The sequence below is a fragment of the Oenanthe melanoleuca genome, chromosome 1, assembly GCF_029582105.1.
Source record: "Oenanthe melanoleuca isolate GR-GAL-2019-014 chromosome 1, OMel1.0, whole genome shotgun sequence".
Classification (NCBI taxonomy): Eukaryota; Metazoa; Chordata; class Aves; order Passeriformes; family Muscicapidae; genus Oenanthe; species Oenanthe melanoleuca.
Window position 1 is genome coordinate 20,758,519 of NC_079333.1, and position 19,544 is coordinate 20,778,062.

General features: G+C 40.8%; 2 protein-coding genes across 3 annotated transcripts in view; one reads left to right on the forward strand and one right to left on the reverse strand.

Annotated features, from left to right (window-relative positions):
• Positions 1-11,192, reverse strand: part of NME7 (NME/NM23 family member 7) — an 87,032-nt gene extending 75,840 nt beyond the window's left edge. Inside the window, exon 1 of the mRNA XM_056501258.1 lies at positions 11,065-11,192. Within this exon, the coding sequence (XP_056357233.1) occupies positions 11,065-11,067 (3 nt within the window). The 5' untranslated portion in view covers positions 11,068-11,192. The remainder of the gene's footprint in view (positions 1-11,064) is intronic.
• Positions 11,157-19,353, forward strand: BLZF1 (basic leucine zipper nuclear factor 1). Of its 2 annotated transcripts, XM_056501244.1 has the most exons (8): positions 11,271-11,340; positions 11,525-11,654; positions 12,693-12,749; positions 14,053-14,492; positions 15,105-15,304; positions 16,842-16,970; positions 17,565-17,781; positions 17,962-19,353. In XM_056501244.1, exons 3-8 carry the CDS (start codon positions 12,731-12,733, stop codon positions 18,145-18,147), a joined length of 1,191 nt encoding a protein of 396 aa, XP_056357219.1. In that variant the 5' UTR covers positions 11,271-11,340; positions 11,525-11,654; positions 12,693-12,730; the 3' UTR covers positions 18,148-19,353. The 2 variants fall into 2 exon arrangements, with proteins under 2 accessions (XP_056357214.1, XP_056357219.1); XM_056501239.1 differs by lacking the exon at positions 11,525-11,654 and having other exon boundaries at positions 11,157-11,340.
• Positions 19,354-19,544: the final 191 nt, after the last annotated feature.

Consider the following 19,544-nt stretch of genomic DNA (forward strand, 5'->3'; position numbering starts at 1 on the left):
GTCCTCCCATTTTAACATCTGGCAAGCCTGCTTTATTTTCAGCTGAATGCTTTTAGGTGTAGGCCCTGCACGATGCTGAACTTACCACATAGCACAGAGTGGTCACAAATTCAGACCACCACACCAAAAAAATGTAACTTCAATTAGCTTAAAAGACAGTCTTAACCAGTGGATTAAGAATGCTACTCCTTCACAGAAGGACATCTTAAATATGACAATCCTCTGCAGACACAAAGCTAGAAAAGAAAAATTTAAAACAATTGAAATCTCTAAAAAATCTCTTTTAAAAAATCAAGTACTTCTGCCAGTATGAGAAATAATGAGGCCTGGTTCTCTATATTTCTGTTTCTCATCCCTGACTGCTGTGACCAGAGCCTCTCTTCAGCTCAGGTGTTTAATAAAAGCCCATACCCACCTGGATTCTCTGATGTCTAACTGTGGTTGAGCTCACACTGAAGTCTAACATTCTGCATGGCAGAAAGTGCTCTAATTTTCAGCATTGTAGTGCACCTTAAATTCCAACATGAATTCTCATCAATGCATGCTTATTAAGCTGTGTTATTCAAGCCATCTTCTGCCTTCACAGTTTATGTAATACAGGATATTTTCCAGGCATAACTTAAATCCACAACACAGTGTAGATAGAGCACTCAATTAGCTCTGTCTCTTAAAACTCATTTTCCTCCTCCTCTTCTATTCTGACACACGAGCTATAATAATTTTTAGAACTCAAATTTTGCAGCCCCCTCACTGCTGTTGCACCTCCCACTACTTTCTCAACAGGCTTTTCTTTAGTGCAAAAGGAATATCAAAAGATCACTTTTCAAAAGGAAAAACATCTGGCAACAGCAATTTCCATGACAATGTCTTGACTACAGACAGTTCTCAACCTAAGCCTTGTATTCAAAGCTCACTGATGAATTTTGTAAGCTTATCTCTTTTTATCCTCTCTTTGTAGAAAGCAAAGCCTACCTAGTGAAAATTTCACACAAATTCTAGATTATTTCAAATTAAGCAAATATTGGATAACATTAACATTCTTAATCATATTTGAAATCTATTGAGTCAAACACTCTAATGCATTTGTGTTTACCTTCCTCCAACTGGTGCTTCATCTTTTGGATCCACAGACCTCCAATATTACTGGTCCCTAGGCTTCTCAGGTGCCTTTTGGACTGGGTATGTTCATATGGCTATTGCTGCTTGGACCATCTGTTGCCAAGTAGCATGGGGATACTTCTGCCCTTGTAGCATTAACCAAGGGAATCTTCCTCTTCAGCTGGGATTTCAGTTTAGTATATCATCCCCTCATGCTCAAGGGTTGTGATAAACACAGCTCTAGAAGGTTGAAGGCCTCAAATTTTCTTTTCAGATTTAGGAATCTGTAATTTCATGCCACATCAGCAAAATTATCTGGCTGTTCTATTGATTATCTAAGCATGAAATCTGCTTTTACAACTAGATTGCATACATTATGTAAGCTTCCTATGAAGCATGTAGGCATGATTAGTATAACCTAACCTTATTACCCCCTGGTCTCTCATATAAAATAATCATGAATTAAAATTCTCAACCAATAACTTCAATGTTCTGCAACTATATGTCATACTTAAGTACTTAGTTACAGGATTCATATTATTTTTCTAATGGAAAACAATTTCTCTAAAACACAAAGGATGCCATACTGTTCCTCACTGCTCTGTTCAGACAGCTTTAGCTTTAGAAGACCAGCTACACCTTGTCTTTAGGAGAACATGTGGTCATTTAATACACATTTATAAAGCTGCAGATGATAAGGTCATATATTATTGCACTTGTAATTACAAGATCACAGGTAATTCCTCTCAGAGCAGTCAGTAGTGCTCAGCACGTGCCTGTCTGCCTCCACTAACTCCAGCAGCAGAGCCTGACAGTGATTTAAGCAAAAGCAGAGCTGTTCCCTGACTCAGAGCACGATTTGCAACGCAGGTCATCCCACATAATCACATCTGAGCACAAAGTTTAGGTGCTTTGCACTTAATCAGCCAGTAGTGGCAGAACTAATGCTGCCATGGTCAGCTGCTGAACACTGTGTCTCCACTTTCCAACCAGGAGATTAATGCCTCCATGTGATGCCAGGAAGAGAAACACTGAGCTACCTGTGCACACCCTGTTGTATGATCCAGCCAACATTGTACTTACAAGAAAAACATTCCTGAAAGGCTCAAAATTTGCCCTAACATTAAAGCTGATGTCAATACTCAAAGAAAGTTTTCTTTTATAGAAAACTATTCCTCTGCCAAACTTCCAGCTTTCAATTTCCAGTATTTTGAGAACTAAAGCTTTTCAGAGGAACACTGATTTTTTTAGTATTTTTATTAGGATTCTGAAACATTTTCAAATTTTGTCCCCACACATTTCTATGCAGGTATTCCATTTAATTTTCAACCACTTGTAGAATCAATCTATTTTTCACACAGAGTGGTTAAAATTGGAGAAAGTTACAAGCAGCTGGAAGTAGAGCTTTGAAAGGAAACACCTACAAATCCTAAACTAAAGCTGTCAATGGCACTTCAAAGCAGTATAATGCCTACAGCATCTTCAGATTATCTCAGCTCATAATAATCTTCTGAAAAGCTTTTCTAACAAGAACTAGTTGGTTGCCTTGGAATCACAGCTATGGGAGAGCAGGTCCTTCAGCCAGCCAATACCATGAGCAATTAGCACCCAGGAGTTTGTGTGAATGCTCTGAAGACCACACATGCTGCATCCACCTGGAACTGTCAGAGCTTGTCATGTCCTAGTAACAAGTTATGGTCCTGTGAAGCTGCCAACTCTGCTGACACGTTTTTCATTCACTACTGTGGACACTTTAAGCAAGTATTATTTTGTCTGCACTACTGCTTAACCAAATGCTGGCTTTACTTTTCGTCATATTGTGTCAAATTCTAAGGTAGTTGGACTAAATCCAGATTTCAGCTAGTACAGATGTCATGGTCATAATTTATTCTGAAGTCGGACTAATGACAAGTTACAGGCAAACAGATCATCTCATTAGATTATCTCATGATAAAAGCTGTTCAACAATTTCTCATTAGTAAAGTAAGAAATGAAAAACTTCTGTGGGGTACACAAAGCAAAGTGGGTGAGTATAATCATATTCCCAAACTCTGCCAATCCTAACAGACTTTTACAAGTCCACTTTATGAAGACTGCTTCTACAATTCACAGACTACTTCTCTCCCAAAGCACAGGACTTCTGTCATCAGATTTGCTCAACTAATCTATGTTATTCCCCTGAGATGCAAATATCTCTGCTGGATGAAGACGTGACTGAGAGATTCCAATCCCATACATAGTTTGAATAAGATTACCTAGTTCCACCTACACAGCTGCCCCCTGCATTAGTGCATTTGATATTCAGTACCTTTTCAAAAAGGAGGCTATTTTCCCCACTTCTGTAAAATCAGAATAATCATCACCATCACTCCTTTCATGGAAGGATACCAAGATTTAAGGGCTAAAATATTTGTACTATTTAGGCTTCATAAATCCCCCTTCATTTTGACAAAAACAGAGCAGAGGCAGGTTAGTCAGTTCATCCTGATTTCCTGCTTCCACAGACCCTTCACTTCAGCACAGGAACCAGGCACCTGTGGAAAGAAGTCAGAAAGGGAAAATGTTGCTCAGCCCACTGCCCTTGCATCTGCCTCCAGGAAACACTGCTACTCCAGAATGTCAGTAGCTGCAAGGACCGGATGCAGACCCCAGTTCCTCTACTCCATCCCAGTGATTTGAGAGTCTTCAGACTTAAAACACCACAGTTCAGTTATCAAAGAGTGTATTGTAAAAGAGACCACGGGACAGGGTGAGGACAGCATTGCTCCTATGTAACTAGAAAACATACAGCATGGTACAGTCCCTACAGTAGGAGAAGGAAGAAAAGGAAAGGCTAAAAATAGGAGTACTAAATTAAGTGAGGGATCACGCTTAAATGTGCAGTGTGTGGAAGAGCAGGTACACAGGCTTAAGTATGTCTACCCACCTCTCTGCACTTCCCATGTGTAGCCCTCTCTTATAAGTGCCTCCCCTTCCAAGTGCGTTGGAGTATTCTGCGGAAAAAGTGTGATTTTTTAAAAAGAAATAATGAAGGTAGTTACAATTGCTGAAGGATGCCATGCAAACAAAGATCATGTAACAGGCTCTCAGGAACACATCTCGGGAGGGAGCCACTTTTTTGCAAAGGCACGGGCACCCCCTGGTGCCCACGGACAGGCTGAGCACCTTATTCAAACCTCAAGAATTCACTTCTGACAGATCAGTTAGAAGCCATTGCTATCTCTTCCTAGTACACTTAGAGCTTCAAAATTAGTAACCTTGTAAGAGGAGGTAGAAATGACTAAATGATAAAGCACAGATCACAACAGCCAGGATGATGAAGTCCTTTCACACAGGAAAACTGAGACACACAGGCAAGTGGCCTTCCTCAATGCTCAGCCTCCCAATACCAATTCCACAGCCTCCCAAAAATCCCAATACCACAGTTTTTAAACTAGTATCAGAGCTGTTCACTCCAGGACAACTCATAAAAGCACCTCACAGAGTTTATCTCATAATTCTAATAGGCACAGTGTGAGGAAAAAAAAAATAGTAACTTCTACCTCTTGTATGTGCTCATCTGATCTGAGACATGCTCATTATACATGAAAATACTTGCTAAGCTGTCATTCTTAGTATTAAACTGTTCCAAAGCCCTGCCACACACAATTTATTCCCTTTATCAAACCTCATGCTGTTTTTTTCATTCTCTTTTGCTAACTGGGAGAGAACTACAGGGTTCCACCCACACAACACTATTGAGTCACCCTGGTGTGTTGCTCTGAAACCAGGGCCTCTGGTTTCCATCTCTATAAGGACAAAGGGGAACACAAAATTGTTTGGATGCATTAGGCCAAGCACGGTGCTTACTCTCAAGAAATAGCAATTTTGGTGATTATTCCTGGCAGCTACAACTATAGTTAAAAGTCAGTGTTCATGGAAAAGCCCTCTTCAGATTTAGAGCAATAGGTGCTTCCTACAACCATTGTTTCTTACCAGTCAGTTCATGATTAATAGAGTATCCCACCTGGATATACTGGATCCCCATAGGATTCTAGAAACTGACACTAAAATGGGAAACTGAACAACCAAGCCCGCTTTTTGGAGGGTCACTACTCCCTTGGCTTAAAGGAAACAGACACCATCACACAGAAAAACCTAAAAGGCTCCATTTTTAGTGCTTAGCCATTGGCCACCAAGGCAGCCAGGATCTGGAGAACAGACACAGGAGAGGAGGCTGGGAGAGCAGAGCCTACTCAGATTAGAGAAGGCTGAGGGTGATCTTACTGCTGCCTACAACTTCCTAACTAAAATACACCAAAAAAATGGATCCAGACTTTTCCTGAAGTTGCACAGTGAGAGCAAAAAATGCAAAGGACACATGTGGAAACAAAGAACATTCCAGTCACATACCAGAAAAACAAAGAATTACCAAGAGGGTGGTCAAGCACTGGCACAGGATGCCCAGAGGAAGTGTGAAATCTCCATCTTGGGAGGTGTTCAGGACTTGCCAGGACACAGCCTAGAACACCTGGTCTGGTTAGACCTGTTTTGAGCAGGCTGGAGGTCTCTTCCAACCTAAATGATGATTCTGTGATTCTAATTATAGCTTGATGTCTCTTTGCCCAAAGGTAATGCTCGTACTTCCAAGCTGCTCCAGATCTGACACAGGCCAGCTGGGTTCCTGTTTTAACAACAATCTAGATGTACCTTCAAAAAACACTGAGCTCTGACAGTTAAGTGTAAATTTTACCCACATCAAATCTGCCTGGAACATCTCTCTAAATAACTACTGTCTCTGCCATCAAATGCTATTATTTTTTACTGCTAACTGAAAGTTTACAAGTTTTCTTTACTCCTGGCACTGGTTCACTGAGTAATTCCTGAAATTCTGGAGTTTCTGACTATATATATTTTAAAAACCCAACATACCATTAGGACAGACATGTCAGTTATTAAGATACCCACAACTCAAAGGATCTGGATGGACAACTCTGGGTGACAAAGGGAAATTAGTATCAAACTTATCATCAGACAATGTTAGGTAACTTTGACTATATCAATGTCATGTTTGAGCCACCCCATCAAAAGAGCCATCAATTCATCTAAAATTACATTTGGAGAGATAGTAATCTTTGCACGCCAAAGCCAAGACTTGGCTACAGCAGGAGGTAATTTATCCTGTGGATTCTAAACCTGCCAACTTTGTATTTGTAGGGTAGTATTTTATAAAGCACATGATGTCATAAAGATGTCAGCATCAAATCCAAAATGAGCCCCTGGAACAAAGGAAACTTATGGGGGTTTTCAAACAGTTTTCACTTCTCTGACAAAGTGCCAAAGAATCTGTTATTTTATCAGCCACATATTCTGCACACAGCCTACCTGCTGAAGAAGTAAATTTCCTCTGTTTGGAATCACCAGTTCAAGACAAAACCATTACATCCTCCTGATGCTCAAAGGAAGGCTCACCATGCAATAAGTAGTTAGAGACTACCTGATAGCATTTTGCTTATTTTCTCCTCATGCTGCATACAAAATTTTTTTCCCCTGTGATGAAATGCTGCAAATGTGAGTTGGCCATTAAGTACAGAGACTTGTCTTTGTGATTGGTTCTCTCTTGCAAACTTTCAACTGACAGGATCAGGCCATCGTGCAGCTGAGAAAAATTCAATGTAATCTTCAGCTGTCACTCTAGTGAAACTGAGTCTTGTTTTATGACCAAAGAAGCAAAATTTCTCAAGCATTAGGAAAGTGTCTTTTGTGGAGATATTGCATCTTTCCCCAGAAGAGTTTAAAATGCCATTGTTTTATTTTTTTAATGGCAGCTGTTTTGCAACAGGAAGTAAGCAATTTGAAAATTACGAGAAGTCATTTCATAAACATGCACTCCATCAGGAAAGTCTGTTAGCAGGAAAGAGTTTAGTCTGTTTATATTATCATCTGAATGACAGATCTTCATCAGAATTATTCAATTTTACCAGCTCATCCAGTATGATTGAGATTGTCGGGGCCCAAGAGAAACTCCTGTAAACCAATACAGCCCCAGGAGCTGTTCTGCCTTTTTAAAGTCTTCAGCTGAAAATTTGAACACACTGTGAAAACCCAGGCCTCACTACTGGAAAATTCTAGAAATTCCTGATTCATTTCCTAAGACCCATTTCCCAAAAAGGAAATAAGTATTTTCCACTGATTAATCAAAGCACTTGAAAAAAATTCACATTTTTCTTCCCTGTCTTGTCTAAACTGATGATTTCCATGTTGATGTTCTCCAAGCTGTGGGTTTTACTAATGAACTGATGATAATAATAATTACAGCAAACATGTAGCACACAAGTTGTCAAATTTTATGTTGAAGTGAGCTGAACTGCTCATCCCTTGATATATATAAGATTTTTATCAAAATTACAAGACTGCAAGCTTTGGCAGGCAGGAGAACAAATTTCATATATATTTTCCCTAACTTTGCAAAAAGAACTAAGGTAGTTGGACACTTAAATTCCAGTAACCATGTACTTCTACATCCATAAGATCAAAAGCAGATGGCATCAATTACACAAGTCATCTGGCTTTTATGGGTCTTGATTTCTTAGTGCACAAGAAGGAAACAATATCTGTCCTGCTGTTCAAAGAGTCTCTGTAATGTAGAATGCATCTGTCAGACTGCAGGGGTAACAATAATTATTTCAAAGCATGGAAGGAAATCCTCTAACTGCACCTATGTGCAGAGTTTCCACTGCAATCAGGCTCTGTGTCTGTGCTGAACAGAGCTCATTGTTCTCTGGAAAATGCTGCACTTCCATATCTGGAACACTTTCAAGTGTCAAAGTGCACCAAACTCACGAATCAAAAGAAACTAATGTTGCTAACATCATGGACAAATACATCTCTGTATGTGATTACATGAAAGGTACCATTACAGAATAATAGAGCCAAGAGGGAGAGCACATCTTGGGTGGGAAAAAACAGGTTTCCCTCTGGCAATTTACTGGTCACTATCCACAGCAGCCAGGTCTCACACAATTACAAACCAGACACCAGAATGCACCAGAATTGATCTGAAATGCTGCCATTTGATGACAAGAAAAGCTGCTCTCCACTGATTAGCAGGCTGTAAAGCCAAAGTGCTGTTAGACAAATAACTGCAGGATATTTCAGAACATTTGTCCCTTCACCTCAGCCTCTGCCACCACAGCAATACGCCTGCCCAGTTTTACAATGCACACAACCACTTCCAGAGCACTGCCTGCTCTGTACTCCACATGAGCGGAGTACAAGCTGTTACACAAATACATTCCAAACTGATACCACTAAAATTATTACCTTTTTTTGTTACAAGCCAAGATATGACCTGTAACAGGTTTTTTTCTGAGTTACATGTTGAAACTTACTCAAGCTATATGATTAAGTGGAAGCAACATAGTACTAAAGATTGGTCAAGCTTTCTCACCCAAAATTGATTACTTTCAGAATCTAATTAAAGTCCAGCTTTCAGATCAGTATTAGAATCCACCAGAAGGCATCTCTCCTATTGATTTTGCTCCTGAGAAAAGATGTTCTGAAGAGTTATGATGGGTCAGATGCATAAAGTCATGGTATCCAACAGTGACATAACTTAGCCAGGATCCTGAGTCCATATGTAATTGACCAGCACCCATTCCCAAACATCTATTCTCCCATTATCTTCCAGTGGCCAAATTATTCTAAAAGCATTTTAGGAAACTGTCAGGATGAAGGGTACATGAGTGGAAAAATTAGTGGTTTTTTTAGTATAAAAGAAACAAGTAGGACTCTGTAACACTTGAAAGACCAGAGAAGAAAGGTCCCAGGGCACTGGAGAAGGGCAAGAGAGGCAGTGTTCGGGAAGATAATGGAACAGGTTATTAAGTACATGGTTATTGAACATCTAAGACAACAACACAATAATAAAAAGCAGACTATGTGAATTTGTCAAGAACAAATCCTTTTCTAACACAGTGATCAAGGGAGAAGCCACCATTACTACAAACAGGGAACTGATAAGGCTTTTAGTCTGTCACCTGCAAGTCTGACAAGCTGAGTAAAGTATAATGGCCTAAACTAAAGAGCACTTACATCTATTATATGAAGATGCAATTAAGAATACTTCCCTTGCCAACTGGGACAGTGTTCCACAATTATCTGCCATGCACCTGCTTTATTTTGGATTTTTCTTACTACAGTGAAAATGAAACTGAGAAAGCACCCAGAATCTGACAGCTAAGGTGTGGGAAAGATTGCAAGCATCTTAGAAGCAGAACTGCAAATGATAATCTGAAAATTCTATAGAAACAAATCCCAACTATTACAATAAAAATTCAAATACAAGGGGAGAAATTGGCTAGACAACAAAGCCACAGGAAATTGGATAGTTACAGTAGGTTGCAGTGAGAGTGCAAAACAGTTCAGGAAAAAAAATATGGTAAATTTGGCAATATGAAGATCTAAGACATAAGAAACAATTATTTTGCTCTGTTCAGCAGCAGTGGAACAAAATACAGCTGGGAAGAAACCTGCAGGGTTAAACACCACATTTAGAGAAAACTGCAGGCAGAGTGGAAAATGGCTAAATTGTAATATCAGCAGAAAAATATTAAGAGAACAAAATTTGTTTACTGAAGAAAAATGTGAAATGAGGAAAGGGCAAAGTTAAAAACTTCAAGTACTTCTACAAATAAAAGACAAAATGGAATATCTTTAACCCACAAAGAGCAGAACAAATAATCACTGGTATAATTTCCAGCACAGAATATAATAGGAAAAACTCAGTGACCTACAAAAATCCTCATGCAAATGGAATTGTGCCAACATATCATGTAGTTTCTATCACTGAAGTCTTTTCAAAAGAAATTAAACAAATATGTCATGAAACATTTTGTTAGAGGTTGCTGTAAGATTCTGCTCTAATGAAGTTGGTGTCACCTCAGAAATAAAGGGAGTTTAGAAACATGTCAAACTCAGTGACAATCAGCTAGAACAAAGCAAATGCTTTACCTAAGGTACAACTCAGAAAGCAGGACTTCTGCCAACATGAATAAATTCAACATGGGAACTGAAAATTACAGTTTTACCTGGATTAAACAGAACACTTACAACCCCTATATCTGAAAACAAACAGTGGCATTTCTACTTAAGTGGCAAATGCTTATCTTGAGTTTATGTTTCAAAAGCAAGGGGCAAAATAACCTGCTGGAGGGGCTGGGGAAAATTCGAGGTGCTGGAGACAGGTATTTAAGGGTGGACCCACCCACATGGTTACTGCATGTGTCTTGTATGTGAGTTTGAGTACAAAATGGAACTCAAAGCTGTTGATTTTTCAGTCAGTTCTACAGCACTGGGGTTTGCACACCATTTTGGCAAGGGGGCCTCAGTTGTGTTTCATTATAACCTCAGAATACGCTGTGATGGAAGGGAAGCTCAAGGACTGTCGAGCGGAACCCCAGGCCTTGCACATGGCACCTCGAGAGTCACACCTGTGCCGAGAGCATCGCCCAGACACTCCTTGAGCCCTGCCAGGCTTGGGGCTGAGACCACCTCCCTGGGCAGCCTGTTCCAGAGCCCAGCCACTCTCGGGGTGAAGAACCTTTCCCCGATATTAAAATGCAAACTGGGTTTTCTTTATTATTGCCCCTGCAATGACATCCCGTCGTCTGTCCTGCATTATTACACAGCACATCCAGTCAAGAATGAAGCCTGTGACAACTAAAACGCATTCTCTCCCCAAAATGCATCACCGCCTTCCCGCCAGGTCTCCCGAGCTCCAGGCCCAGCAGATCCCCGGCTGAGGGGCGGCAGCAGCAGCTTCCCAACAGCTGAGCGCCAACGAGCCCGAACGGCCCCGTCAGACAAGCCCCGGCTGCGCCCCTCAGCCGAGAGCCGGGCGGGGCCGGGCGCGGCCCTGAGGGGCCCTCGCTGAGGGCTCTGCCCCGCGGAGCCGCCGCTGCCCCCCGGCCCCGTGTCCCCGCTCACCATGGCGATGAGGGCGACGATGCCGATGACGGCCGCGATGGCGACGCCCAGCCCGCCGCTGCCCCGCCAACCGAAGCGCCGCCCCCGCGGCTGGGCCCGCGATTGGGCGGGAGCGGCCACGACACGCGCGGCGCCCCGCCCGCCGCCGGACGCGGAAACCGCGGCGGTGACAGCTGTGGGCGCCGCCACAGCGCTCTGCCGCCACAGCGCTGCGGCCCGGGCTGCCCTCCTGTGCGAGGCCCTGGATCCTGCAGGCTCGGCGTCCTGGGAGCTGCGGTGGGTACTGATGCAACCAGTGAGGGAGATGGAGGAGGAGGGGACATGGTGGGAGGCTTACACTATCCCCGCACGTAGCTGGCCAGGGCTGTAGCGTGAACTCTGAAGGAGCAGGTCGTGTCTGATGGACCCCAAATGCTCCTAATCAGTCTTTAGTTGACTGTTCTTGTCTCTTCTGGAGGAGCTGCGCTTTCATCCTCCTCGTTCTCATCGAGTAGAGATCCTCAACCAAAAGGAACGAACAGCAGTGGTGATTAACACCTAATGCTGTTAAATAAGCAAACACACAACTCCGGTTGTAGAAGCAACAGATGGTGAGACATCTCTGTATTGTAGTTAGAGAAAGCTCAAGGAGGAAAAGGTGTTTCTCTTCTGTTCATCACAGAGGATAACCCTTCCTGACACAAAACAAATCTTCAGAAACCCGAATGTAGCAGTGTGCTCATTGCAGCCATTTTCTTTTAGAGCAGAGAGCTGCTGCAATGGAAGTCAAAAAGCTGTAGCTAAACCTTTTCACTTAGTGATACAGTGAAAGGAAGCAAGGGCCCTGGTGATCTCCCTTGAATAATGGGGGGAACTCACAGAAAAAAAGCCAGCCAAACAAGGTAAGGGTATACTTACCTCAAACTAATGTAGTTAGACCGTAGAAAAAAAGTAATGAGTGACTTGAGAGTGGATGCTCCTGTGGGTGCAGGTGGTACTGTCCATACATTTGGTGGATAAGGGAGAAATTGGCCAGGATGGTGGATTGGGCCAAACTGGGGGTCAGCTTTTGTTATTAGAGTAAACTAACCATGGGCACTCACTCAGAGCACTGACTCCTTTTTTGACTGAGAATTGGGCCTATCAAAAAAGGTTGTTTCAGCAAGCAGGACTAAGGGAATTGTGCACTGTGCAGTTGCTATTGTTCCCTCCTCACCTCTTCATCTGCTCGAAGAAAAGTGTGAGATTTCCTTTTCTTGTGGTTCTGTGATTATTTTTGGTTATCCTGGCATGGTCATGCGGTTGTACTGTGGGAGTGTTACAGGTTTTTAAAGGGTAAGATGGGGGCTTACTGAAAAAAGGAGGGAGACCAGAAAAAAAGCATAGAGGAATGGAAACTAGAACAAGATGAGGTGCAGCTCTTGGTGAAAAAAAGACACAAGGGCCAGAAGCAGTCTTCTTCTAACTCTATGGGTTTTGGTATACTTTTTACCATTTTGTGGTTCTCCCTTTTATTTTGGTTAGGGTTTTTTCACTGTGCTACTGAACTGGAGTTTAGAGGTTGTACTAGAAAATGGGATAATCCAAGATTAACTGTCATCGTTACCTTGCTAAAGATTTTTTTTACCCCCTCCTTATTTCTTCCTCAGACTTACCTAGTTAGGAAAAGCTGACTGCTGAAGAGAAAATGACATCTCTAGAAAAAGGTAGGTTGTTCATATGACATCTAAGCAGACTGGATTAGAACTGGAATTCTAAACACCAGAGTTACACTGTATACCAGGCTCCTTTCATTTAAATTTACTCTTTTTATGTAGCTAAGAGGAAGTAGTTCTGTGACTTTGTTATTGCAGTGAAAACCAGAATTGCCTGAATGAAACAGCAATTGAATGTAGTTTTTCTAATCCAGCTCGTTATTGAAAAATAAGTTTGTCACTGGTAATGGGATCTGTCTGTACACTTTTCTGACTGTGTCCTCTGGTTTTTAGAACCTGTTGGTACTGATTTTGCAAACTTGTAAGTAAGGCAATATAATGGTGTTACTACAGCATTTTTGAAATTCATTAATATTTGGATAGAGGACACAGGTTCACATTACTGCCTTCCTTATGAGAAAAAAAGCAATATGTGTAGCCATGCCCTCAGAAACCTTGTATCTCTCACCCATTGTGAGGAAACTGTACTACAATAATAATTCATTCAGCTGAAAACTTAGTGGACTTAGATAAAATTAAATTTCAGTAAATATTGTGTATATTGGGGCTATGGAGCAGAATGCAGCATGACTGGGAATGGTGGAGTCTGTAGTTCAGTAATGGAGCAGAACTGGGTTGCTGGCTTTTCTTAAACCTTCACTTGGGCAACTAAAAGATGTTAGTACTTAAAAGTACCTAAGGTGTCAGTAGCTGTCTGGGTAATAGCTGTTTTTCATTTGCTTCTTGCTTTTAAAATGAAACTGCTCTGATTCTGCCAGCTCCCAAAACCTGATTTTGTTTTCAGCATATGAGTAATGTTGTCAAGATATTTTTTTTCCAGGAAAGCTTTTTTGTGTCTGCAATTAATCTTGTATGGCAGCAGGAAATTAAAATTAATGCAATTCAGATCAGTGTTTGTGTCTCGTACTGCTGTTGTTAATGAGCAATGCACATCAGAGTAAGAATTTACTTGAGTAAGGGCTTACTGGGAGGATGGTGAGACACTGGAACAGGTTCCCAGGGAAGCTGTGGGTCCCCCACCCTGAAGTATTCAAGAGCAGGTTGAATGGGGCCCTGAGCAACCTGGTCTAGTGGAGGGTGTTGCTGCCCACAGCAGGGGTGTCCCTTCCAGTCCAAACCATTCTATGGTTTCTGACTTGTGCTTGATAATCACTGCTGCAATCAACTATTTGACACATGCAGTGTATAATTAAAATCTCTAACTTTGATGTACAGAAATTAGGGGAAGATTTACAATGACACTGTAACCAAGTGAAAGGTGGTAAACTTTTCCTCCACAATTTCTGAATTTCAGTTGATGATGCCTCGGCACCCATTCGAGGACCTGGAGATGGCATGGAAACAGAGCAAACAGCTGGATCAGTGGAAGTAATCACTGGAGCTAACACTGCAAGCCATCACATCCACCACAGCCCCCGCAGAAAGACAGTCTCTTCCCTGAGTCCTGGAGTTCTGCAGCTCGGGAAAGTACATGCAGATAAATCAGTGGAGATTGAAGCTATTAGAATATTAGTCCCCAAAACAGCCATCACCCATGTTGTTCCAACTAAAAATGCTAAGGTAGCTAAATCTGTGGGACACAAAGGAGACACATGCCATCAGTCAGATGGTACCACAGATTCCAAGAAAGAACAAATAGAGCTGAAAAATGCAATTGAAAAGCTAAAGAATTCAGAAAAGCGGTTGTTGCAGGATAAAGAAGGTCTCTCTAATCAGCTGCGTATACAGACAGAGGTAAGAAATGTGTTTTCTCTCCCACAGCTGAACTGTTTTGGTTTGTATAAACAGTTTGTGAATGTGACCAAAGAGAACTGCTATGACACTCTAGCCTTGAAACAAATAGGTTCCCTTTTGAACTTATCAGCTAAGATAGAGTAGAAGTACATCAAAGTATTCCAGTGCTGCTTCTCTGACAACAGATGAAAGACTCAAAGACTTAGTTGGGAGAAACACACTAGATATCTGCAGGGAAATGAATCTTTCATGAGGAAAGACTTTGCTCCTTAATCACTAAGTGAAAAATGTTATGCCACAGAAGGGTTGATTATAACTTTCTATTTCATGCACCTGTGGATGTCTTGTCTAATCCTTTGTTACCTTACTAGTTGAATAGTACAGAAACTTTGTTTCCTGCAGCAGGCTTTCATTCTTTCACTTTAACTGTTAAAATTCAAACAGTAATGTTTTGGACATGCTTTAGGCTCAAATGTTTATGCTTGCCTGGAAACATCCCATTCAGGAAAGGGAAAGACAATTTACTGTTAGCAAATTGCAATAAGTTGCACTGCATTCTTAGGAGTGTTTATTCTCTATTGATAGTTACAGGAGAGTCTGGTCTAATTGCAGGTCAATCGGGAGTTGAAGAAATTACTTGTTGCTTCTGTTGGGGATGATCTGCAGTATCACTTTGAACGGATGGCTCGTGAGAAGAATCAGCTCATCCTAGAAAATGAAGTCCTGGGCCGAAATATGGCTCAGCTCTCTGAACAGCTGGAGCGCATGTCTATACAATGTGATGTGTGGAGAAGCAAATTCTTAGCAAGCAGGTATTCCTTCTCATGGAGCTGTCCTAACAGATTGCTCCTTCATCACAGTCTTTCATCCCATAAACTCATTGCAGTGTGCTTACATATGCAGAGGACATCCACAATAGCCATACTGATAACTACTATGAAATCTGAGAATACAGGAAAGGTACAAAGAAAGTAAGCTCCTTGTAAATCAGAATACTCCTGCTTTTCAGAGGTAATACAGTGAGTCTTAAACCTCCTTAAATCTCATACAGTTCTTGTCAGGAAAGCAAGAGAGGCTCTTAATTTTGGTAAAGCCGCATGCAGTTTTGGGTACAAAAATTTCTTCTAGGACAGCTGACTTTTCTTAAAGGTTATTAGTTATTTTCATCCCCAACTCCCCAGTATGATACAGTCATCAGTTTGAGAAGAAGCTGATTGTTTAAGAGCTCTGCTTATAGTGAGTCAGGGACCTACTATAGAAGAAAAAGTAGGGGGACTTCTTTATCAAATACTGGTTATGTTACTGCTCAGAACCCTACTATTATTTCTTTAACCATAAAAGCAGGTCTGAAAGTCAAAATCTTATTTGACAATGACTTTAAACTTGCTAAGTTTAGTTGTCTTACCAGATCTGTAAATAGTGTTCTAGGATTTTTAATTTTCTACTATACTTGGATATAACTGACTGAATTGTGATGCTTAATGCATATCACAAAAGACCTTACTGTTTGAAGGCAATAGAATACAGTCTCCTCCCTTTAATTTGCTGGTGTTAAGAAGTTACAGCATATGGGGTAAATGATAACTTGTGTAACATATGGGGTATAATGGTACTTGTAAGTCCTAGCTGAGCAAGAGCTACTATGCAAACTTGGGTTTTTTTAATGTTATGAGGAATTCTGAGATCAGGGCTGTAAGTCTCAGCAGCATGCTTCAAGTAGCACTCTTCAATATTGTAACATTCTGGTTCATTTTTATCTCCTATTTCTAACTGTTGGTTGTTTAAATGTCATTCTGGTTTTTGCATTTGGAATATCACAGGCATTTGAAATGCCTGCCGAAGGGGTCAGTGCCAAGCCTCATGGCATAGCAAAATGTGACAACAGCTGTCTCCATATCTGGCATCTGGTGATTGCCCCTGAGAAGGGCAGAGAGGTAAATGAATGCAGTCTGTAGCCACAGCTTCCATTTATAGAGATGGGAGAACAGGTGTGATTACAGCATACTTGTGAGAATTGTTAGTAAAAGAAAAATTTATTTAGCTTTTTCTTTCGCAGGATCCTTGTCAACCATGTACACTTTTCCAAGGTATTTTGAAATGTCTGTTACTAGATCTGTATTAAATGACCTAAGATTATTTAAACTCAGTCAAAACATAATCTTGCACTGGTGTTGACTGTAGTTGAACAGAAATTATTCTTAATTGAATTAATATAGGCTCTGCATGGGTGAGGAAACAGAGAACAGCAGCTTAATACTCAAGGTTGAGCAGACAAATGATGGTCTGTAGTAGAAAAAAGTGACTTTCAAACTGTTCACTTTCCCTACTGACTGGAGATTTCCTCTGCAGGGTGATGGCTGATGAGCTGACCAATACCAGAGCAATTCTTCAGCGCCAAACCAGGGATGCACAAAGTGCAATCCAGGACTTGTTGAATGAACGCGATCAGTTCCGTCAGGAGATGATTGACACACACAAGTATGATTTCTCTAATGCAGACTACCTCTGTGCAAACTTCATTTTTGTCAATTTATTTTAGGCTAGAGGAGAATCAAATAACTTTCGCCTCTTCCAGTGATATTCAACAAAAATCAATTATGCTGATGTATAGTATGGTCACTTTTCAGTCTTACAGCTGAAAGAGCAAAAGTAATAGAATACTTTTTTCATTCCCAGAGGTCTGAGGTCTTAAGGGTAATAAACTGTGGAACTGACATCCCTCACATCCTCAGGCTTTCTCTCTTTAATCACTTCCTGTTTTGACTTCAAGTCTTCCCTGTTTCCTTCCAAAATATCAAAGAGTTCTTCTACCTACATGGACTTTACAGTGCTTATTCTGCCCGGTGCCAAGTAAGTGTTCCCAGTATTAATGTCCTGTGTTGTGAGGCCTTGCCTTGGAGAATAGCCCATTTGTCTCCATGTTCCTAAACACTGTTTTTGTCCCTTTCTTTGGTTTAAGATTTAGCTTATGCAGTAAGCCTTGGGAAGAGATGGTTCCTCTGAAGTGTGCTGAGTGCTGATTATACAGCATAAAATACAAACCCCACTAACAGTTCTTTTTTTTCTTCACAGGCTGCTGGAGGAACTCATGGTCTCTCTTCAGTGGGGGAGACAACAGACATACTATCCTAGTGCCCAGCCTTACACTACAACAGAGCTAGCAGCTGTGAATTGTAAGCTATCCAAAGCTGTAAGCTCACATCTTCTAGGAAATGTTGGCACTAACAGTCCAAAGAAGACTTCATCTGTGGAGTTTTGCAATACTCCTGCTGAGAAAATGGCTGAAATGGTAAGAACTCTTGATACACGTTAATCTTTATATTAAGGTTCTGGGTAAACACGTTTCATTTTCAACTTGGAAAAAGATGAAAAATGGCTTTTGAGTAGAAATCCTTCCTAGCTCTTAGAGAAGGAAAAAGCCCATTAAACTGCATAAAAATATTTTCAGTGTCAATTTTTCCATCCTTAGATGCTACGTGTACTGGATCCAGCTGCACATCCAGAAACATCAACAGAAGTTTCTTTTTCTGAGACATCTCCATCTTCTTTCCTTTCCACAAAGAAAAGTATTGGAAGGTTTCACCCATATACAAGATATGAAGATGTCACCTTCAATTGTTGCAATCACTGTCAAGGAGAGCTAATAGCCCTTTAAAAGCCCAGCCAAGGCAGCTGGGCTCTTTCTGAAGAATTACACTAGTTGATATTCAGCAGGCTTCCCTTTGTCCTTTTTCTGTAATGGGTGGGTTTGGCATTGGAAATTATGAAGTTTCTGCTTCTCTACCTCTTGAAGTTAGGGATTGACAGGATTTCCATAGTCTCTGGGATACTTCTACTACTTCTCAATAAGGAAAGCTACTTATTTTCTTATACCAGACAAAAACACATTATCCTGGTCCAATTTATAGAGCACAGAGATGACTATTTAACATTTATAGGCTTATTAGCAAATCTTAATGAATTTCCCTTTAGAGGGAGACAGAAGTGTAACTGTACCTAAGCAAATGAAGTGCTGATCAGTTATGTCTAAATTTAAAAATAATGTTAAGTGGTCAGTTACATGATTTTTTTTTTTTTTTAATTTTAGCCAAGGTGATGAACTGGCCCCAAGTCTACGTTCTACATTTTAAATTTAGTTATAAAAAGGAGTATGTGCAATGATTCTTCATAGCTGTAAGTTCTGAAAGCAAGAGTATGTCATGCAATGTCACCTCTCCTGTCAAGAAGGAGATGAAGCCTGAATGAACTCTAGAGCTATAATATATGAGTAGTAACTTCTTTCAAGTGGATTCTAGAAAACTCTGTGGGGTGAGATTATTCTTGTGTTTCCATAGAGCTGAAGAAATTGCTTTTCCATTGTGTCAGCTTCTAGAGTGAAGCTGCTGCCTAGCTAATCCTCAGAAAAGGCAGACTGACATGCTTCCTTTAGTACATAGCACTGAATCCTGGCCTGGCATTAGGACCAAGTCCTTGCCCAAGGTCTTCCTGGATATTATAGGAAGATGAAAATAAGCACTAAGTTTGCACAGGTACTGTTAGAAAAAAAGTATTTTTTTACTTGTATGGTTTTATAATCTTGATGTAGATTTAAAGTTCTTGACATAGGTTTGAAGAGAACTTTTAGGAGACAATCTGCTAAATCCAAAGAAGCCTATTTAAGTTTCTTAGTTTGACCCCCAAATTTATCATATGAAGCTGTCTAGTTTAGGGAAAATGTTTCTGAAATGGTTGCTTTTACCCAATTTTCCTTTGAGTCTCATACCTATGATCAGAATGTGTAAGCTGTAAGTTCTAGCTGTTGCTGGCTCTGCTTTGGTTTACATGAAGAAAGCTACAATAAACTTCTTTTGCTTGCTTTCGAGTTGCAATTTTGGATTTAATGAAGTCACATTTCTGACCCTATTTCCTCTGTAGCATAAAGGAACATATATGACACTGCACTGTATAACCCTTCATTCTGCTGGTGTGAGACAATGAACAGACAATCTCTCTTGTAGTTTTCTACGATTAGGGAGATGGTGTGTGTGAACCATTGCAAACATTCCCCCTTGA

Bases quoted from the DNA above. Each gene is read 5' to 3' on its own strand.
- BLZF1 (XM_056501239.1), top strand. The intron at 14,493-15,104 runs GTAAGAAATGTG...GTCTAATTGCAG, and splicing joins AGCTGCGTATACAGACAGAG to GTCAATCGGGAGTTGAAGAA. The intron at 16,971-17,564 runs GTATGATTTCTC...TTTTCTTCACAG, and splicing joins GAGATGATTGACACACACAA to GCTGCTGGAGGAACTCATGG.